Source organism: Erinaceus europaeus, chromosome 9 (genome assembly GCF_950295315.1).
Source record: "Erinaceus europaeus chromosome 9, mEriEur2.1, whole genome shotgun sequence".
Taxonomy (NCBI): domain Eukaryota; kingdom Metazoa; phylum Chordata; class Mammalia; order Eulipotyphla; family Erinaceidae; genus Erinaceus; species Erinaceus europaeus.
Window position 1 is genome coordinate 44,182,812 of NC_080170.1, and position 16,559 is coordinate 44,199,370.

General features: G+C 37.1%; 1 protein-coding gene across 1 annotated transcript in view; it reads left to right on the forward strand.

Moving 5' to 3' along the window:
• XPR1 (xenotropic and polytropic retrovirus receptor 1) overlaps nt 1-16,559 on the forward strand; it is a 168,628-nt gene that overhangs the window by 106,496 nt on the left and 45,573 nt on the right. The window contains exons 3-7 of the mRNA XM_007525845.2: nt 478-579; nt 9,484-9,707; nt 15,202-15,351; nt 15,596-15,679; nt 16,200-16,281. Of these exons, the coding sequence (XP_007525907.1) occupies nt 478-579; nt 9,484-9,707; nt 15,202-15,351; nt 15,596-15,679; nt 16,200-16,281 (642 nt within the window). The remainder of the gene's footprint in view (nt 1-477; nt 580-9,483; nt 9,708-15,201; nt 15,352-15,595; nt 15,680-16,199; nt 16,282-16,559) is intronic.

The following is a 16,559-nucleotide window of genomic DNA, read 5'->3' on the forward strand; positions in this document are numbered from 1 at the left end:
ATGAGAAATTGTACCCATGTGCCAACAACTGTACTGTAAACCATTAACCTCCCAATAAAAACTGTATGAAAAAAAAGAAAAGAAAATGTCTTTCATTGATCTTTTTAAAAAAATCTTTTAAAAATTTATTTATTATTTATTGGATAGAGGCAGAGAGAAATTGAGAGGCAAAGGGAGAAAGAGGGATAGGCAGAGGCCTGCAGCACTGTTTCACTGCTTGTGAAACTTTCCTCCTACAAATAGATAACTGGGGGCTTGAAACTGGGCCCTTGTACATTGTAGTAGCAGGTGTGCTCAAGCAGGCGCACCACTGCCTGGCCCGTTTAGTCTTTTCTTAATATGGAACACAGTTCTCCCCCCTCCCCCCAGAAAAATTCATGTATTGTCATTTTGGTCTTAAAAGTAGTGATTTAAAGTTTTTGTTTTCTTAATTGATTTTTATATATGAAATTTAAATATTATTTTTCTTGCTTACAGTTACAGATGAAGACACAGTCAAGAGGTATTTTGCCAAGTTTGAAGAAAAATTTTTCCAAACCTGTGAAAAGGAACTTGCCAAAATCAATACATTTTATTCAGGTGAGTGGTTTTTTTTTTGATACCACACATTGACATAATTTTGCTGCTTTAATTTTGAAACTTTACCATGCTATTGTTTAAACTTTTGATCAACATTTTAATATTGGGGCATATTTTCCTAGCTGTACTACCCATAAGGAGTATTTTCACTGATTTGGACAGGAATATACATATTATATCTCAAGGTTTGTGACTGTTGCCTAGATTATGTTGCAGTTGCAAGGAGTTTAAAGCATTGCCTTGATAGAACTTCACTACAATTATTCCAATGCTTTCAGGAGCCAGAAACTTAATTTTAGAGCAGTAGAAATAGCATAGTGGTTATGTAAAATACTTTAATGCCTGAGGCTCTGGATATCCTAGATTCAGACCCCAGTACAACTATAAGCCAGAACTGAGCAATACTTTAATGATAAAACAAACAACAAAACCTTGATTTTATTGTCTTTCTCAGAGCTGAATCATACAGTTCTAGCTTATTAAGCATCTCTATTTTACACCTTTCCACTTCATGGAGCAATCACAGCTGCCTTTCCAGAACATGGTCTCTAGACTTAACATCTAAACAGTGCCATTGGAGTTGAGAAGAAAATATTAGAACCTGAGGCTGGGCAGTGGTACACCTCATTAAGTGAATGTATTAACATGTGTAAGGATCCAGGTTCAAGCTTCCTGTCCCCACCTAGAGGGGGGAAACTTCACAAGTAGTGAAGCACTGCTACAGTGTCTCTCTGTCTCTCTCCCACTCCCTCTCTACCTCCCCCTCAGTTTATCTCTGTTCTACCAATTAAAGTTTGTGGTTTTTTTTTTAACCAGATCACTGATCAGTTCTGGTTTATAGGGATGGGGGGAGTTTGAACCCGGGTTTTTGGAACCTCTGGCATGAGAGTCTCTTTGCATAACCATTATACTATTTACCTTTGCCCTTAAATTAAAAAAAAAAAAAAGAAGCATTATTGGGGGGGGGGGTTAATGGTATACAGTGAAATACAATAGTTTGTACATGTATAACATTTCCACATAACAATACAACCCCCACTAGGTCCTTCTCTGCCATCATGTTCCAGAACCTGAACCCCTCCCTCTCACCCCAGAGTCTTTTACTTTGGTGCAATACACCAAAAAGTTAAATATCTTTAAAAAGAAAAACAGTTAAAAAAATGTTAGAACTCTTGCCTATATAACCCTTGTAAATTTTATGTTTACTCTCCTCTTTTATCCTGCTTTCCATCTTAGCTCAGATTTCTTTGATTGCCTCATTCTAGTCCCTCCCAGAATTACTTCCTTTTTCATCAGTTATTTTAACTTTGTTTATTATGCTTTTAATCCAGTTATTTTTATTGTCTTATATTGCTTCTGCCTAGTGAAACTCCACCTGTGAGCAAATCCACATACCTATCCTTGGGCTGCTTAGGACAACTGAGAAAAAACACTTGAGAGAACAATGTTGCATCATTATAAATACGTTTTTGTATTTCAGACTTTGTCCTCATAGCCTTGTGTGTTCTTTCCATGATCCAATATGCTTTTCTAAGCCTTATATCATTCTCCTGAGTTCTCTGGACTTCCCCTATCTTCTACCTCATACTCAATATATATCCCACTTTGCAAATTAAAATAAAAGTTATCAACTCCTGATAATGCCTCCATCAATCTGTGCAACATCCTCCCAAAAATATGTAAGCCTCCTGATTTATTTTTCTCTTAATTTTTGTAGAGAAGATATTCCTCTTTTTCTTATATTATTAAATATTTATTGTGGGGAGTCAGGCTGTAGTGCAGCGGGTTAAGCGCAGGTGGTGCACAGTGCAAGGACCAGAGTAAGGATCCCAGTTCCAGCCCCTGGGCCCCCACCTGCAGGGGAGTTGGCTTCACAAGCAGTGAAGTGGGTCTGCAAGTGTCTGTCTTTCTCTCCCCCTCTCTGTCTTCCCCTCCTCTCTCCATTTCTCTCTGTCCTATCTAACAGTGACATCAATAACAACAACAATAATAACTATAACAATAAAACAACAAGGGCAACAAAAGGGAATAAATAAATAAATATTAAATATTTATTTTCTAGACACAAAAATTGATAGGGAAAGGGGAAATAGAGAGAGAGAGTGCTCCACTGGTTGTGAAGCTTCCCCCCTGCAGGTGGAGACGGGCTTGAACCTGGGTCCTTGTGCACTATAACGTGTACTCTACCAGGTGGGCCACCACCCCGCCTCCTAGAGAAGCTATCCCTCTTGAGACATGGAAGAAAAGATATAAACTATTGGCAAGAGTTTCAGCTCCTTCAGACCTTGTTTGAGTTGTTGACTTAAGAATCATTGACTAAGTACACCTTTAACTTCTCTCTCTCTTTTTTTAATTGCTTATTTATAAAATGGAAACACTGACAATAAGACCATAGGATAAGAGGGGTACAGTTCCCACCATGAGTGCTCCATATCCCATCCCCTCCCCTGATAGCTTTCCTATCTATTCTTTATCCCTCTGAGAGTATGGGCCCAGGGTCATTATGGGGTGCAAAAGGTAGAAGGTCTGGCATCTGTAATTGCTTCCCCACTGAACATGGGCGTTGACAGGTCAATCCATACTCCCAGCTAGTCTCTCTCTTTCCCTAGTGGGGAAGGGCTCTGGGGAATCGGGGCTCCAGGACACACTGGTGGGGTTGTCTGTCCAGCGAAGTCTGGTTGACATCATGTTAGCATCTAGAACCTGGTGGCTGAAAAGAGAGTTAACATACAAAGCCAAAAAATTGTTGACTAATTATGAACCTAAAGACTGGAATATTGCAGATAAAGAGTTGGGGTTTCCATTTTGAAGATAGCTAGTAGGCCTATTTTAGTTATATCCCCAAGGGCCCGTGACTATACTAGTTTTTTTTTTTTTCTTTCCCTGAGCCTGAAATAAGAGAAATGTCCCCAAACTTAGTTCTAAATGGATTGTGTATGTTCCAAAGAATAGATAATGCTTCTTGGTGTACAAAGAAAGGAATATTTACTTTCACATCAAGGTTCTCCTGTTAGCAACTTGCATGTCTAAGACTCCAGAGGCAAAAGGCTCAATACCTGGCACCACCATATGTCAGAACTGGCTAGTGAGTGGTCTGGTCTCTAACCTTCCTTCTTTTCTATCTTCCATAAAAATTTTTAAAAATTAAGCGCAGGTGGCACAAAGTGCAAGGACTGGCATAAGGATCCTGGTTCGAACCCCCAGCTCCCTACCTGCAGGGGGTTCGCTTCACAAGTGGTGAAGCAGGTCTGCAGGTGTTTATCTTATGACATCAATAACAACAATAACTACAACAATAAAACAAGGGCAACAAAAGGGAATAAATAAATAATAAAATATTTTTAAACAAGTAAATGAATATATATTTAAAAAATAAATACACTGATGATCAGAGATATAAATCAGCAGTACAATGATATACTGTCTCACTCCTGTTGTTGGTATGCATGAGACCCCTTCTGTTTCATTTGGTTTAAATCCCCCCTGCTTAACACTATTCTATTTACATAACCACTTCATTCTATTTACATAACCACTGTTAACAAGTTCCACCCTCCCTCCAGGGCATTTGTGGTTCAGTGATAGGATTCTCGCCTAATCTGCCCCCTCTTTGTCACACTCTGATTTTCACCAGTCACTTTTCTCTCCACCCTCTCTATGTCACATCCTGTTTCCACCTTACTTGGCAAGTATATATAAAGACAGCATTGTGAGTTTTACAGTACTGTACCTTGAGTTTAGCTTAGCTCATCTTAGATTGTGCTGCGTCCTGCATGAATAAAGAGATACTGCCTACAGCTCAACCATGAGTCCCTGGTCGTCTGTTACCCGCCCGTGAAGCCAACCCGGCGAAAACAACATAACCCGTCAAAAACAACATCCTGTGAGAGTGATCATACATCGAAAGGACAGATTCAACAGGTGCTGTGAAGGATCTAAAGAGAAAGAAACCTTTTAACCTTGTTGATTTGATTTTTAAATTGGAAACATTTTGATTTGATTTTAAATGGAAAACATTTCAGTGATTCCTTACACTGGTCCTACAGCTTCTCGCCTCATGCACTTAACTTGCTGCACTACCGTCCGATTCCCTATCAGTAATTCCTAATAACATTAAAAATGGACCTTCTATATGATCCAGAAATTCCTCTCCTAGAAGACATGAAAACACTTATCTGAAAAGATCGATGCATGCCTCTCTGTTCATTGGATAACTATTTTTAATAACCAAAATTTGGAAACAACCTGAGTGCCCAGCAATGAGTGATTAAGGAAGGAAGATATATAAACACTTTACTCCTCCTCTTCCTCCTCCACCTCCTCTTCCTCCTCCACTATAAGAAATGACAAGATCTCTTTTGTTACAACATAGATGCAACAGGAGGGGGTCATGATGAGTGAATTAAGCCAGAAGGAGGAGGATGGACATCCGATGATCTCACTCATAGATGGGATTTAAGAAACAAAGCAGGGTGCAGTACAGCAGGCTATGGTGTATCGCAAAAGATCTAGGAAATTAGAACAGTGAAGGGAGAAACAATAAGGAGAGGTTGGAGATCTAAGGCCCTATAGTGGAGTAGGATGATGGTCTGATGGAGGTTGCGATGTTCTAACATTAATCTTAGAGAAATGTGGAAATGTACCCTTGTGGCAGTAATATTCCTGTAAATTAGCATTTCCTCAGTAAAGTACTAATGAAGTTCAAAAAAAGAGATAATCAAGTTTTTGTTCTCAACTATTAAAAAATAAATAAATGTCTAGTTTTGGACATTGACTCACCCAGTAAAGTATGCTCTGGGGCCTGTAATAACACTTTAAATTCTCATTATCTAAGCTGTCTTGAATTTTAAAGTAAATTTTTTCCCTACACTTTCATTCAAAAAACATAGGTTAAATCAACTATATACGATACAAAGATGATAGTATACACAAAACATGTCTGTGCACAATAATAGACCATAAATTTCAAATTTATCTATTTGAAAACTGGAAACCATCTAAATACTAACAACTGATGAATAGTTAAACTGTGATGTATTCATAGAGAGAAAAACAGCTCAACAAAAGGAACAATTACTGATGATGTGCTGCACAATAGATGAACCCCAAAATCATGCTAATTTAAAGATGTCACACAGACATCAGATTGCATATTCTCTTTTTATATAAAATCAGCAAAAAGGATAGACCACTTATTTCTTTTGTTTGGTTATTTTGTATAAAATGTCCAGAAAAGCAAATCCATTATAACTATTGGACCAAATAGCATTTGGAGTCTCCAGAAACTCACATCACTTCAGAAGTATATGGTAGCCATAATTCTTTTTTTTTTCTTAGAGACCTTATATTGAGTTATTAAATTGTAAGATAACAGGAGTGTAATTCCATACCTTCCTCACCAGAGTTCTGTGTCCCCATTCTCTCCATTGGAAACTGTAGTAGTTCTCCCAAGATCACAGATATGAGTAGACTATTATTTTTATACAATAGTATTTATATATATTTATTCATTTTTTTCCCTGTGGTCCTGCCTTCTCTTCCTTTCTAAGTCACACATACACCTATTACTACTTCCTAATGTTATTCCTTTTTTCCTCTTTTCCCTCCGGGTCAGGATGGAATTGAAGTTCAGAATCCCCTGGTCATCTTCCCCTAACATTTACCCCTCTGGGAGTATGGACCAGAATTCTTTGAGTAGTAGGCATAATTCTTAACATGACCTCCAAAGATCCCATTATCACCACCCCCACTCCACCTCTAACCCCCACCATTGTGTGTATGTTGCCTTTCTCTTCCAGTTATTCAAACATTAACCTGGTGCTGCCATGAAGGTGCTGTTTTGCATGTGTAATTAAGATCCCAAGTTAATTGACCCTAACAGAGATTATCCCAGGTGACCCTGTTCTGAACTGAGCTGTTCCTGTGGAAAAACATTTAAAGCATGTATGGGATTTCACATGTGGGAGTTTCTTTGCTGCTTACTTTGAAGCTGGATAGGGGTAAAAGTTTCTTTAGGATTTAGAAGCAAACCCCACATGATAGCCAGCAAGACAGTACAACTTCAAAGACCTGAATTCTGCCACAGTAAAGTGAGCAACCCAACTTTGTGATAACAGCCCAGCTAGCACCATGAGTGTAGTTGCTCTCCTCATTAATGTTTCTCTATAGCTCAATGGAAGGGTTATTTTTAGATTTCCTGAAAATATAATGAGATATACAGAGAATGTAGTTGATGTTGGTACTGATGGATAAAATTTTGTCTGCAAACTAGATTTCTGTTTAGAATAAATATTGGTCTGGAAACATGATTATTTTGATTCTGGGGGTGGGCATTGTGTGGAAATGTACCCCTCTTATCCTATAGTATTGTCAATATTTCCATTTTATAAATTAAAAAATTAAAAAGAAATAGAGTTGAATCATGGAATTAGCCTTTAGAAATAATCTCTAAAAGAAAGAGACAACAGGGGGCCGGGTGGTGGTGTACCAGGTTAAACACATGAAGCATAAGGACCAGTGCGAGCATCCTGGATCAAGCCCTTGGCTCCCCACCTGCAGGGGGCTCACTTCACAAGCAGTGAAATAGGTCTGCAAGTGTCTCTCTCCCTCTCTATCTCCCCTACCTCTCTCAGTTTCTCTCCTGTCCAATAAAATAAATAAAATGGAAAAAATGACCGCCAGGAACAGTAGATTTGTAGTGTAGGCACTGAACCCCAGTGATAAGCCTGGAGGCAAATAAATAAGTAAAAAGAAAGAGACAACAGTGAAATAGGAAGAAGCAGTTCATGCAAAGACAAAAAGATTAATGTTTGGGACACTTAAGATAGTATAACTGCATATTACACAAGGGGAAGGAGAACTTTGAGTTAGATGTATATAGCATTTTGAGTTAGATGTATATAGTATTTTGTTATTATCACATAATCATGTTTTAGAATTATGAGAATTATGTAGCATCTTATGTTTCTATCTACAGATCCCCCTTTGAAGGGTTAATTTTTACTATATTTCATCCATGAAAGTCTTAGAAGACTTAAAAGAAAAACTAAAATCATGCAGTTTTAATGATGAGGCAAGGATTTGAACCTACTGCTACCTAGTCCCATTGTGATCATTAAAGAAAATGTTAGAGGATTCTTTTTTAATGTGTGTGCCGTACAAATATGTTAAGTGTGCAGATGTACCTTTGCCAATATAATTTGCCAGTCTTGGTTTCTTCTTGCAACATGTGACTTGAAGTCATAATATGTATAATGAGAAGTGAAGCAGCTTAAAAAGTCAGAGTCCAACTTGTAATCCTGTTTATGCACTGACCTATTTAACTAGAAACATTTCTTTCTAGCTCCAAATAAATAAATCAAATTAATATATTCACATATCAGGGCCATCCTCTTAAAGTATATTAATTCAGTGGTGTTTTTTTTCTTTCTTTCACTTTCAGTATCACATTACTAAGGAAATACTGATTAACAGGATTGTTGTCATGAAAGGTACATTTTCACATTTCCCCAAGATAGGTATAGTACATATAATCCACTACCAAACCATCATCCTGTTAAACTGTATGGACTTAAGCCCCAACCTCCCTTTAGTGCTTCCTTCTACCTTCTACCTTCTGAGTCCCCAAATCTGCTGTGATAGACTATAGTCCTGTATTGTCCTTTGCTTTTGTCTTAGATCCTATCTGTAAGATCATCTGCTAATTCTCCTCCTTAGACTCATTTCACTCAACACAATTCCCTTTAGTTCATCCATGCAGTAGCATGGGAGAACATCATTTCTTACAGCTATGTAGTAGTTTGTGTGTACATATGCCACACTTTTTTTTTTTTTTTAACTTTTTAACCATTTAACCCAAGTTGTTGAGCTCTTGGGTTGTTTCCAAATGTTGCCTGCTACAAGTAGCACTGCTATAAACAGGGGTGTGTACTGACCTTTTTAGGTAAGTATTTTTGTATCCTTTGGCTAGAAGCCAAGGAGGGGAATTGGTGAGTAGTATGATAAGTTTATTTTTAATGTATGCAGGAATCTCGAAACTGTTTTCCACAAAAGCTGCACCATGTTGCGTTTCCACCATCAGTACAGAAAGTTCCCCTTCTCTCCATATCTTCATTAGCACTTGTTTCTATCGTTTCTGATGTAGATCATTTTAGTTCAGTGGTTTTGATCCAGATAATTTTTAGCACTGCAAAAAACTTAACACCTATTGACAGTCACTTCCTATTTCTCCTCCCCATCTGTAAATCATTAATTTACATTCTGATTTTATGGATTTGTTTGCTCTGAATATTTTATATAAACACAATTATATAGTATGTATCATTTTGTGTCTGACTTCTTTCACTTGCAATGTCTTCAGTTTAGTATGTTATATTATGAATCATTACTTCACTCATTTTTGTGATTGAATAATACCCCATTATTTCATTTATCTATTCATTAGTTAATATACACTTAGGTTGTTTCTATTTTTTGTTAGAAAGTCAAAAGCTTGTATGTATATATAGTTTTTGTTTGAATATATTTTCAGTTCTTTTGAACATGTAGTTAAGATAACTCAGTATGTATTTAACCTTTTTACAACTACCAAATTTCTTTTTCCATTCTAATGATGCTGTGCCATTTTACATTTTCAGTTTTTAAAGTTCTGCTACTTCATCTATGAAAAAGAAAGGGTATATTTGAGGTCTTGAAAGGAGAAAAGCATAGGATAGAATGAAATGTACCACACACCAACACATTTCCTCTTACCTGATTCTAAATAGCACATGCAACATTTTCTCCTAAAAATTTTAGGCAAACATATTAAGAGTATAATAAAAAATTATAATAAAATCCAGAAGCTAGTGAGAACTTATGCTAGCTTTTTCATCTTGATGACTTGATAATTCTGTTTTCTTATAGAAAAACTTGCAGAGGCCCAACGCAGGTTTGCTACACTTCAGAATGAGCTTCAGTCATCACTGGATGCACAAAAAGAAAGCACTGGTGTCACTACTCTGCGACAACGCAGAAAGCCAGTCTTCCACCTGTCCCATGAAGAGCGTGTTCAACATAGGAATATTAAAGACCTTAAACTGGCCTTTAGTGAGTTCTACCTCAGTCTTATCCTGCTGCAGAACTATCAGGTACTTAGATTTCTTACCTTTGAGAATAGAACTTTTTGATTAAGTGAAAAAAATTAATTAATATAATTATTTTGAACAATACTCAAGAACCTATGCAGAAAAAGAAATCTTAACATGCCATTATTCTCTAGGTGGATTGCTATTGTTGGTATTTATTGAGAAGTCCAGAGCAGCACTCTGGCACATGTCTTGCTAGAGCTCAAACTGAAGACATCATGCTTGAGGGTCCAATATTTTATCCACCATGCCACTTCCTAGGCTATTCTCTAGGTTCTAAATGGGGTTTCAGATGTCCCTATTGGCTAAAAACCATGTATCAGAGGTGGTAAATAGTGTTACCAGATTCTATGTTTTTGTCGTTGCTGCTTTTGATGCCAGGGTTTCACTGGGGCTTCACACCTGTGCACTTCTACCACTCATGTAGGGGTATATTGCTCTTAATTCTCAATCTTGCTTTCCCCTTCTCTTTTCTGAGCGAAAAGGGGGAGAGAGAGAGAGAGAGAGAGAGAGAGAGAGAGAGAGAGAGAAAAACAACCATAACATGAATTTACTGTTCATTAAACTTTCCTTATGCAGTAGCCAGGGCTTGAATCTCAGTTCTAATGCATGGTAAATAAAGCAAGTGCTCTACTGAATAAACTGTCTCTAAGCCTTCCTTTTCCTCTACACTTCTACTTTTGAAGATCAGTCTTCTAAAACCTTTTTGCACAATATTCTGAAGTAACTCTTGTCTCAAGAACTAGTAGTTTTTTCCTATTTTAAGAGGGATCTCTGGTTTAATTAGTAATAGTGAATAGAAATAAGGAATAACATGTATCTGTTCACTTAATATTATTGTGGAAGAGCTTCTATATGCTCCTAAATTATAGAAATAGTTCTACAAAAGCAATGAGCCACTTAACTTATGTACAATTAACAATAATGTGAAAGACACCAATTTTTCATTTTTTAAATTTTATTACTAGTTTATATTGACTTACAAAATTATGAGATAGGAGGGGTATAATTCCACACCATTCCCACCACCAGAGTTCTGTGTCCCCATGTCCTCCATTGGAAACTGCAGTAGTTCTTCCAAGGTCATATTTGTTAACTATTTCTATAACTATATTTATACAGATTTGCCCATTTTTTTTCCTATGGTCCTGCCCTCTCTCCCTTTCTAAGTTTTAGCTGTACCTATTACTTCTGAATGTCCTTTTAAAAAAATGGGGGCTCAGCAGTGGCAAACCAGTAGAATACACGTTATCATGTGCAAGGACTTGGGTTTAAGCCCTTGGTCCCCACCTGCAGCAAGGAGTCTTCATGACCATTGAAGAAATAATACAGGTTTCTCACTCTATCTCCCTCATCACTCTCAATTTCTAGCTGTCCCTATCAATGAGAGAGAGAAAGAGAAAGAAAGGGCAACCCACCAAGAGCAGTGAATTTGTCCTGTGGGCACCTAGCTCCAACAATTAACCTTTGTGGCAATAAAAAGAAAGATTTAGGGGGAAAATTGTGAAATAAATCACAGCAAATATTTATAAAGACAAATTTAGGCTATTTTGTCACTTAGTGTTTTTAAAAATCCAATCTAAAAAGCTGAACTACCATGTGTTAGACATTAAGAATATTAAGGACTTACATTCATTTGTGATTCATTATAAATTTGTTTAGTTAATTCTGAAAAAACATTATTAATAAACATTTAAATAGGGAAAACATTGCCCTTTAGAGAAACCTTATGCAGTATTTTTCATTATTATTTGTAATCAATAATTAGAATTATTACAGAATCATACACTGTATAAAAGCTAAAGGTTATACAACAAACGTATTACCAGAGGTAAATATTGAAACTTCAAATTAAAAAGTAATTATTGGAGTGATCCAGGAGGTAGCCCAGTGGATAATGCATTAGGCTGTCAAGCATGAGGTCCAGAGTTCAATCCCCTGCAGCACATGTGCCAGAGTGATGCCTGGTTCTTTCTCTCTCTCCTCCTATCTTTCTTATTAATAAATAAATTTTTTTAATATTTATTTATTCCTTTTTGTTGCCCTTGTTATTTTTTATTGTTGTAGCTATTATTGATGTTGTTGCTGGATAGGACAGAAGAAATGGAGAGAGGAAGGGAAGACAGAGAGGGGGAGAGAAAGACACCTGCACACCTGCTTCACTGCTTGTGAAGTGACGCCCCCTGCAGGTGGGGAGCCGGGGGCTGGAACCTGGATCCTTATGCCGGTCCTTGCGCTTTGCGCCACCTGTGCTTAACCCGCTGCGCTACCGCCCACCTCCCGGTTTGAGCCCCCACCTGCAGAGGAGTCACTTCACAATCGGTGAAGCAGGTCTGCAGGTGTCTATCTTTCTCTCCTCTTCTCTGTCTTCCCTTCCTCTCTCCATTTCTCTCTGTCCTATCCAACAACGACAACATCAATAACAACAACAATAACTACTAGGGCAAAAACAAAGGGAAAATGAATAAATATAAAAAAAAAATTTAAGTAGTTACTGGGTCAGTGAAATAGCTCACTTGGAGAGTGTACTGATTTGGTATGAGTCTGACACAGCTCACTTGGATAGTGCATGCACTGCAAGAGTGTGACCCAGGCTCAAGCTTGACATCTACCATATTTAAGGAAGCAATGGTGCCGTGGTCTCTTTTCTGCTTCTGTCTCTGCCTTAAAAAAAAAAAAAAAAAGGAGGGATCGGGTGGTAGCCCAGCAGGTTAAGCGCACGTGGCTTGAAGCACAAGGACCGGTGTAAGGATTCTGGTTCGAGCCTGGCTTCCCACCTGCAGGGGAGTTGCTTGCTTCACTAGCAGTGAAGCAAGTCTGCAGGTGTCTCTCTTTCTTTCCCCCTCTCTGCCTTACCTCCTCTCTCCATTTCTCTTTGTGTGTCCTATCCAACAATGATGACATCAACAACAACAAGTACAACAACAATAAAACAAGGGCCACAAAAGGGAAAATAAATAATTAAAAAGTAATTATTTCTCTTATCTGTAGTAATTCTAGTTGTTAATGTACATACTTTTCTTTGGAAATTTTACTTTCTTCCTTGTTGATTTAATATTTATCACTTAATGAAACCTCTGTTGGAAAGTTATTTTCTAAGACTAAAAAATTATATAAGCTATATAATAGGAATTTCTTCAAAATTTGTCTAAAACTTTATAGATCATATTTAAAATAAAGCAAACATTACCATTTCATTATATAACCTAGTGGGTTAGAGGGAAATATATTTATTAAATTTCCAAGGTGCTTTTATGTAAAAATTCCTTGGGGAAATAACAATAATTATTATGGATAAAAGCTCTCAATTATATTCTTTGAGACTCTCTACTCTTTAAGAATACCAGTATTTAAAAAAATGAAATTAAATTTAAAAAGGGTACAGTTATTTTTTTGTTGTTGTATTGCACCAAAGTAAAAGTCTCTGGGGTAGGATGGTGGGGGTTCAGGTCCTGGAACATGATGGCAAAGGAAGACCTAATGGGGTCTGAATTGTTATGTGGAAAACTGGGAAATGTTATGCATGTATATTTTACTGTCAACTGTAAACCATTAATCCCTCAATAAAGAAATTTTTTTTAAGTTATTTTGAGGAGGAGCAGGGCTGTGATATATGAACTTCAGGGAGAATTGGGAATGATCAGTTAAATTGTAAGAAAAAGGGTAGCAAACAAAGTCTGATTGGAATGAATGCTCAGATTCTTTCTATCTTCCTCTCTTTTTTTTTTTTAGTGATTTAATATTGATTTACAGAATTATGAGATAATAGGCATATGATTCCATACTGTTCCCTCCACCAGAGTTCTGTGCCCTATTCCCTCCATTGGAAGCTGCAGTAGTTCTCCCAAGATCACAGATATATATTTTACTCATTTAGTTTATGGTCCTGCCTTCTCTTCCTTTCTTTTCTTTTTCTTTTCTTTTTTTTTTTTTTTTTACCTTATTTATAAAATGGAAATATTTACAAGACCATAGGATAAGAGGGGTAGAATTCCCACCACCAGAGCTTATCCCATCCCCTCCCTTGAAAGCTTTCCTATTCTTTATCCCTCTGGGAGCATGGACCCAGGATCATTATGAGGTGCAGAAGGTAGAAAGTCTGGCTTCATTGCTCCTTAACTGAACATAGGTGTTGACAGATTGATCCATATTCCTAGTCTGTCTGTCTCTTTCCCTAGTAGGGCAGGGCTCTGGAGAGGAGCATCTTGAGGACACATTGGTAAGGTCATCTGCCCAGGGAAGTCAGATTGGTGTTATGGTAGCACCTGCAACTTAATGGCTGAAAAGGCTTTAAGATATAAAGCAGAACAAATTGTTAAATAATCAGGAACCTAAAGGCAAGAATATATTACATGAGATCTGGGGGTCTCCATTTTGGAAAAAGCTAGTAGGTCTATTTTAGGTAAATTCCAAGGGGCTCATGACTTTACATGATGGGCCTAGACCTCTAATAGATCCCTGTCTCCACTATCACTGGTCATCTCCATCAGGGACAACATAATGTACCCCTTTGTGGACCCCTGTAGGACCTTACCCCCTATGAGGATCAACAGTGGTAGGTACAGTCCCATTCTCCAAAGGGTGGTTGGGCCAACATACTCTACTACTCAAGGAAGATGGGTCCTGAAATTAGTGCAGCCTAGAATGTTCCTAGCCGTGACCACAGAATGCGAGCTCAGACCTACAGCTCCTATGGTGAATGTGGGCCCCAGATCAGTTCGATGGGGTTTACAGTTAACAATATTTATATACTTTTCCCCTATTTGGGAGCTACTCTCTTCCCTGATCCAGCTTTCTAGTCCTTTTTCCTCTTGACACCATCTCCCCAGACAGTTATTCTTTTGTCTACCTGCATGTTATCTGTCAGTTTCTTTTATTAGTTATTCTTTGTTTTTTCTTTCCTAGAAAGAAAGACACCATGGCTTCCCTTAATGTGTTAGAGCTTGGGCTTGAGCCTGGGGCATGTGTATAATAAAACAAGTCCACTACTCTAAGTGATCTATCCTGTTAATTAAATAACAGCAGACTTTAAGAATGTAGTATCTTGACCCTGTCTATGCTGGAGTGGTGCTTTGGCCTCTCTCAGACTGTTTCTTGCTCACCAGATAAACACGTTTTCAAAAAAAAAAATGCAATAGAAGAGTTTTGGACTTCCCATTAACAGTACAAATAATAACAGTTATTATGCAAAAGACTTTCTTGACTGAAGCTCTAGCACCACAAGTCACAGCTGAGCAGTGCTTTTGTCCCCTCATGCTCCCCCTCATTAAAATAAATATTTAAAAAAATAACGGTACATATTTTAACATTTATTCGTATTGCTGATAGTACACTACATTGAAATGATTTTTTTTTAAAAAGTCTTACCCTTTAGTAGTAAATGGCTTTTGTGAAAGCAACCCAGTCTTCAGTTGGCTCTGTCATTGAATATTATTATTTCTCTTTTTTTCTTTATTGTAATGGAAATTATACTAGTGTTTCTCATATCTTTTTGTAGAATCTGAATTTTACAGGGTTTCGAAAAATCCTTAAAAAACATGACAAAATCCTGGAAACATCCCGTGGAGCAGATTGGCGAGTGGCTCATGTAGAAGTAGCCCCGTTTTATACCTGCAAGAAAATAAACCAGCTCATTTCTGAAACCGAGGTACAATAATCCTACTAATATACAACATATTTTCATGTCTTATTTCTAATGAAGTAATTCATTTCTATTCTTTTTTATAGTTATTTGCTAGCTTTGAACACTTGTATTTCATTCTTTTTTTTTTTTCATTGTCGGTAGACATTCACTAAAATAATCAGAATACCATGTATATGAACAACCCCAAATTATATATTCAAGTTTAGTTTAATGTATGTCAAAATTCAATAATTTTGTGTCTTTCTAGGCTGTAGTGACCAATGAACTTGAAGATGGTGACAGACAAAAGGCTATGAAACGTTTACGTGTCCCCCCTTTGGGAGCTGCTCAGGTTACTTTGCTTCTCTTGATAGTTAACTTAGTTTTGCCAATTTAGTAATTAAAACAGTCTGTTTAATAGATAAAATTACTGGGTTCCTTACTTTATTTTTAAAAGATTTATTTTTTAGCATGGTTTATGGCGGTGCCTAGGATTGGACCTTGGAGCCTTAGGCATAAAAGTTTTTGTATAACCACTAATGCTATCTTTTTGTCACTAGGCTTATATCAGGAGTTTGGTGCCTGTAAAACAAATGCACTGCTTCTGGCAGCCATTATTTATTTATTTATTTATTTTGTTTGTTTGTTTGTTTAATAGGACAGAGAGAAATTGAGAGGGGGTAGTGAAATAGAGAATAAGAGACCTGCTATACTGCTTGCAAAGCTTCTCCCTTGCAACTAGAGGGCAGGGGCTCAACCTGCTTTGTTTTTATGATAGAACTTTGGGGCTTATGCTATCAGTTTATTGCAGCATGTGCAGAATCTATTCAGTTTTTTGTTATATGCCACCAATTTTATTTTTCTATCTACAGCCTGCACCAGCATGGACTACTTTTAGAGTTGGCCTCTTTTGCGGTATATTCATTGTACTAAATGTTACCCTTGTGCTTGCCGGTAAGTAGCTTAAAATTTGAATTACATTATTCTTACTCATTTACTTACATTTTGCTCTTTCCTTATATAAGGAACTAAACTTGAAAAAACTTAAAAGAAAAATCTCTCAGGGTAAACTTTCTTTTATTAATACACAGTAAATGGCTATTTGTTTTAGAAAACATTGCTGGTTTTGACTCTTACTAGCCACTATTTTTCAGTTATTATATGCACCTTTGGACTTGCTCAGAGTTCAGTTACGATAAATCTCAGCTCCCTGTTCTCAGAAGAGAATAAAT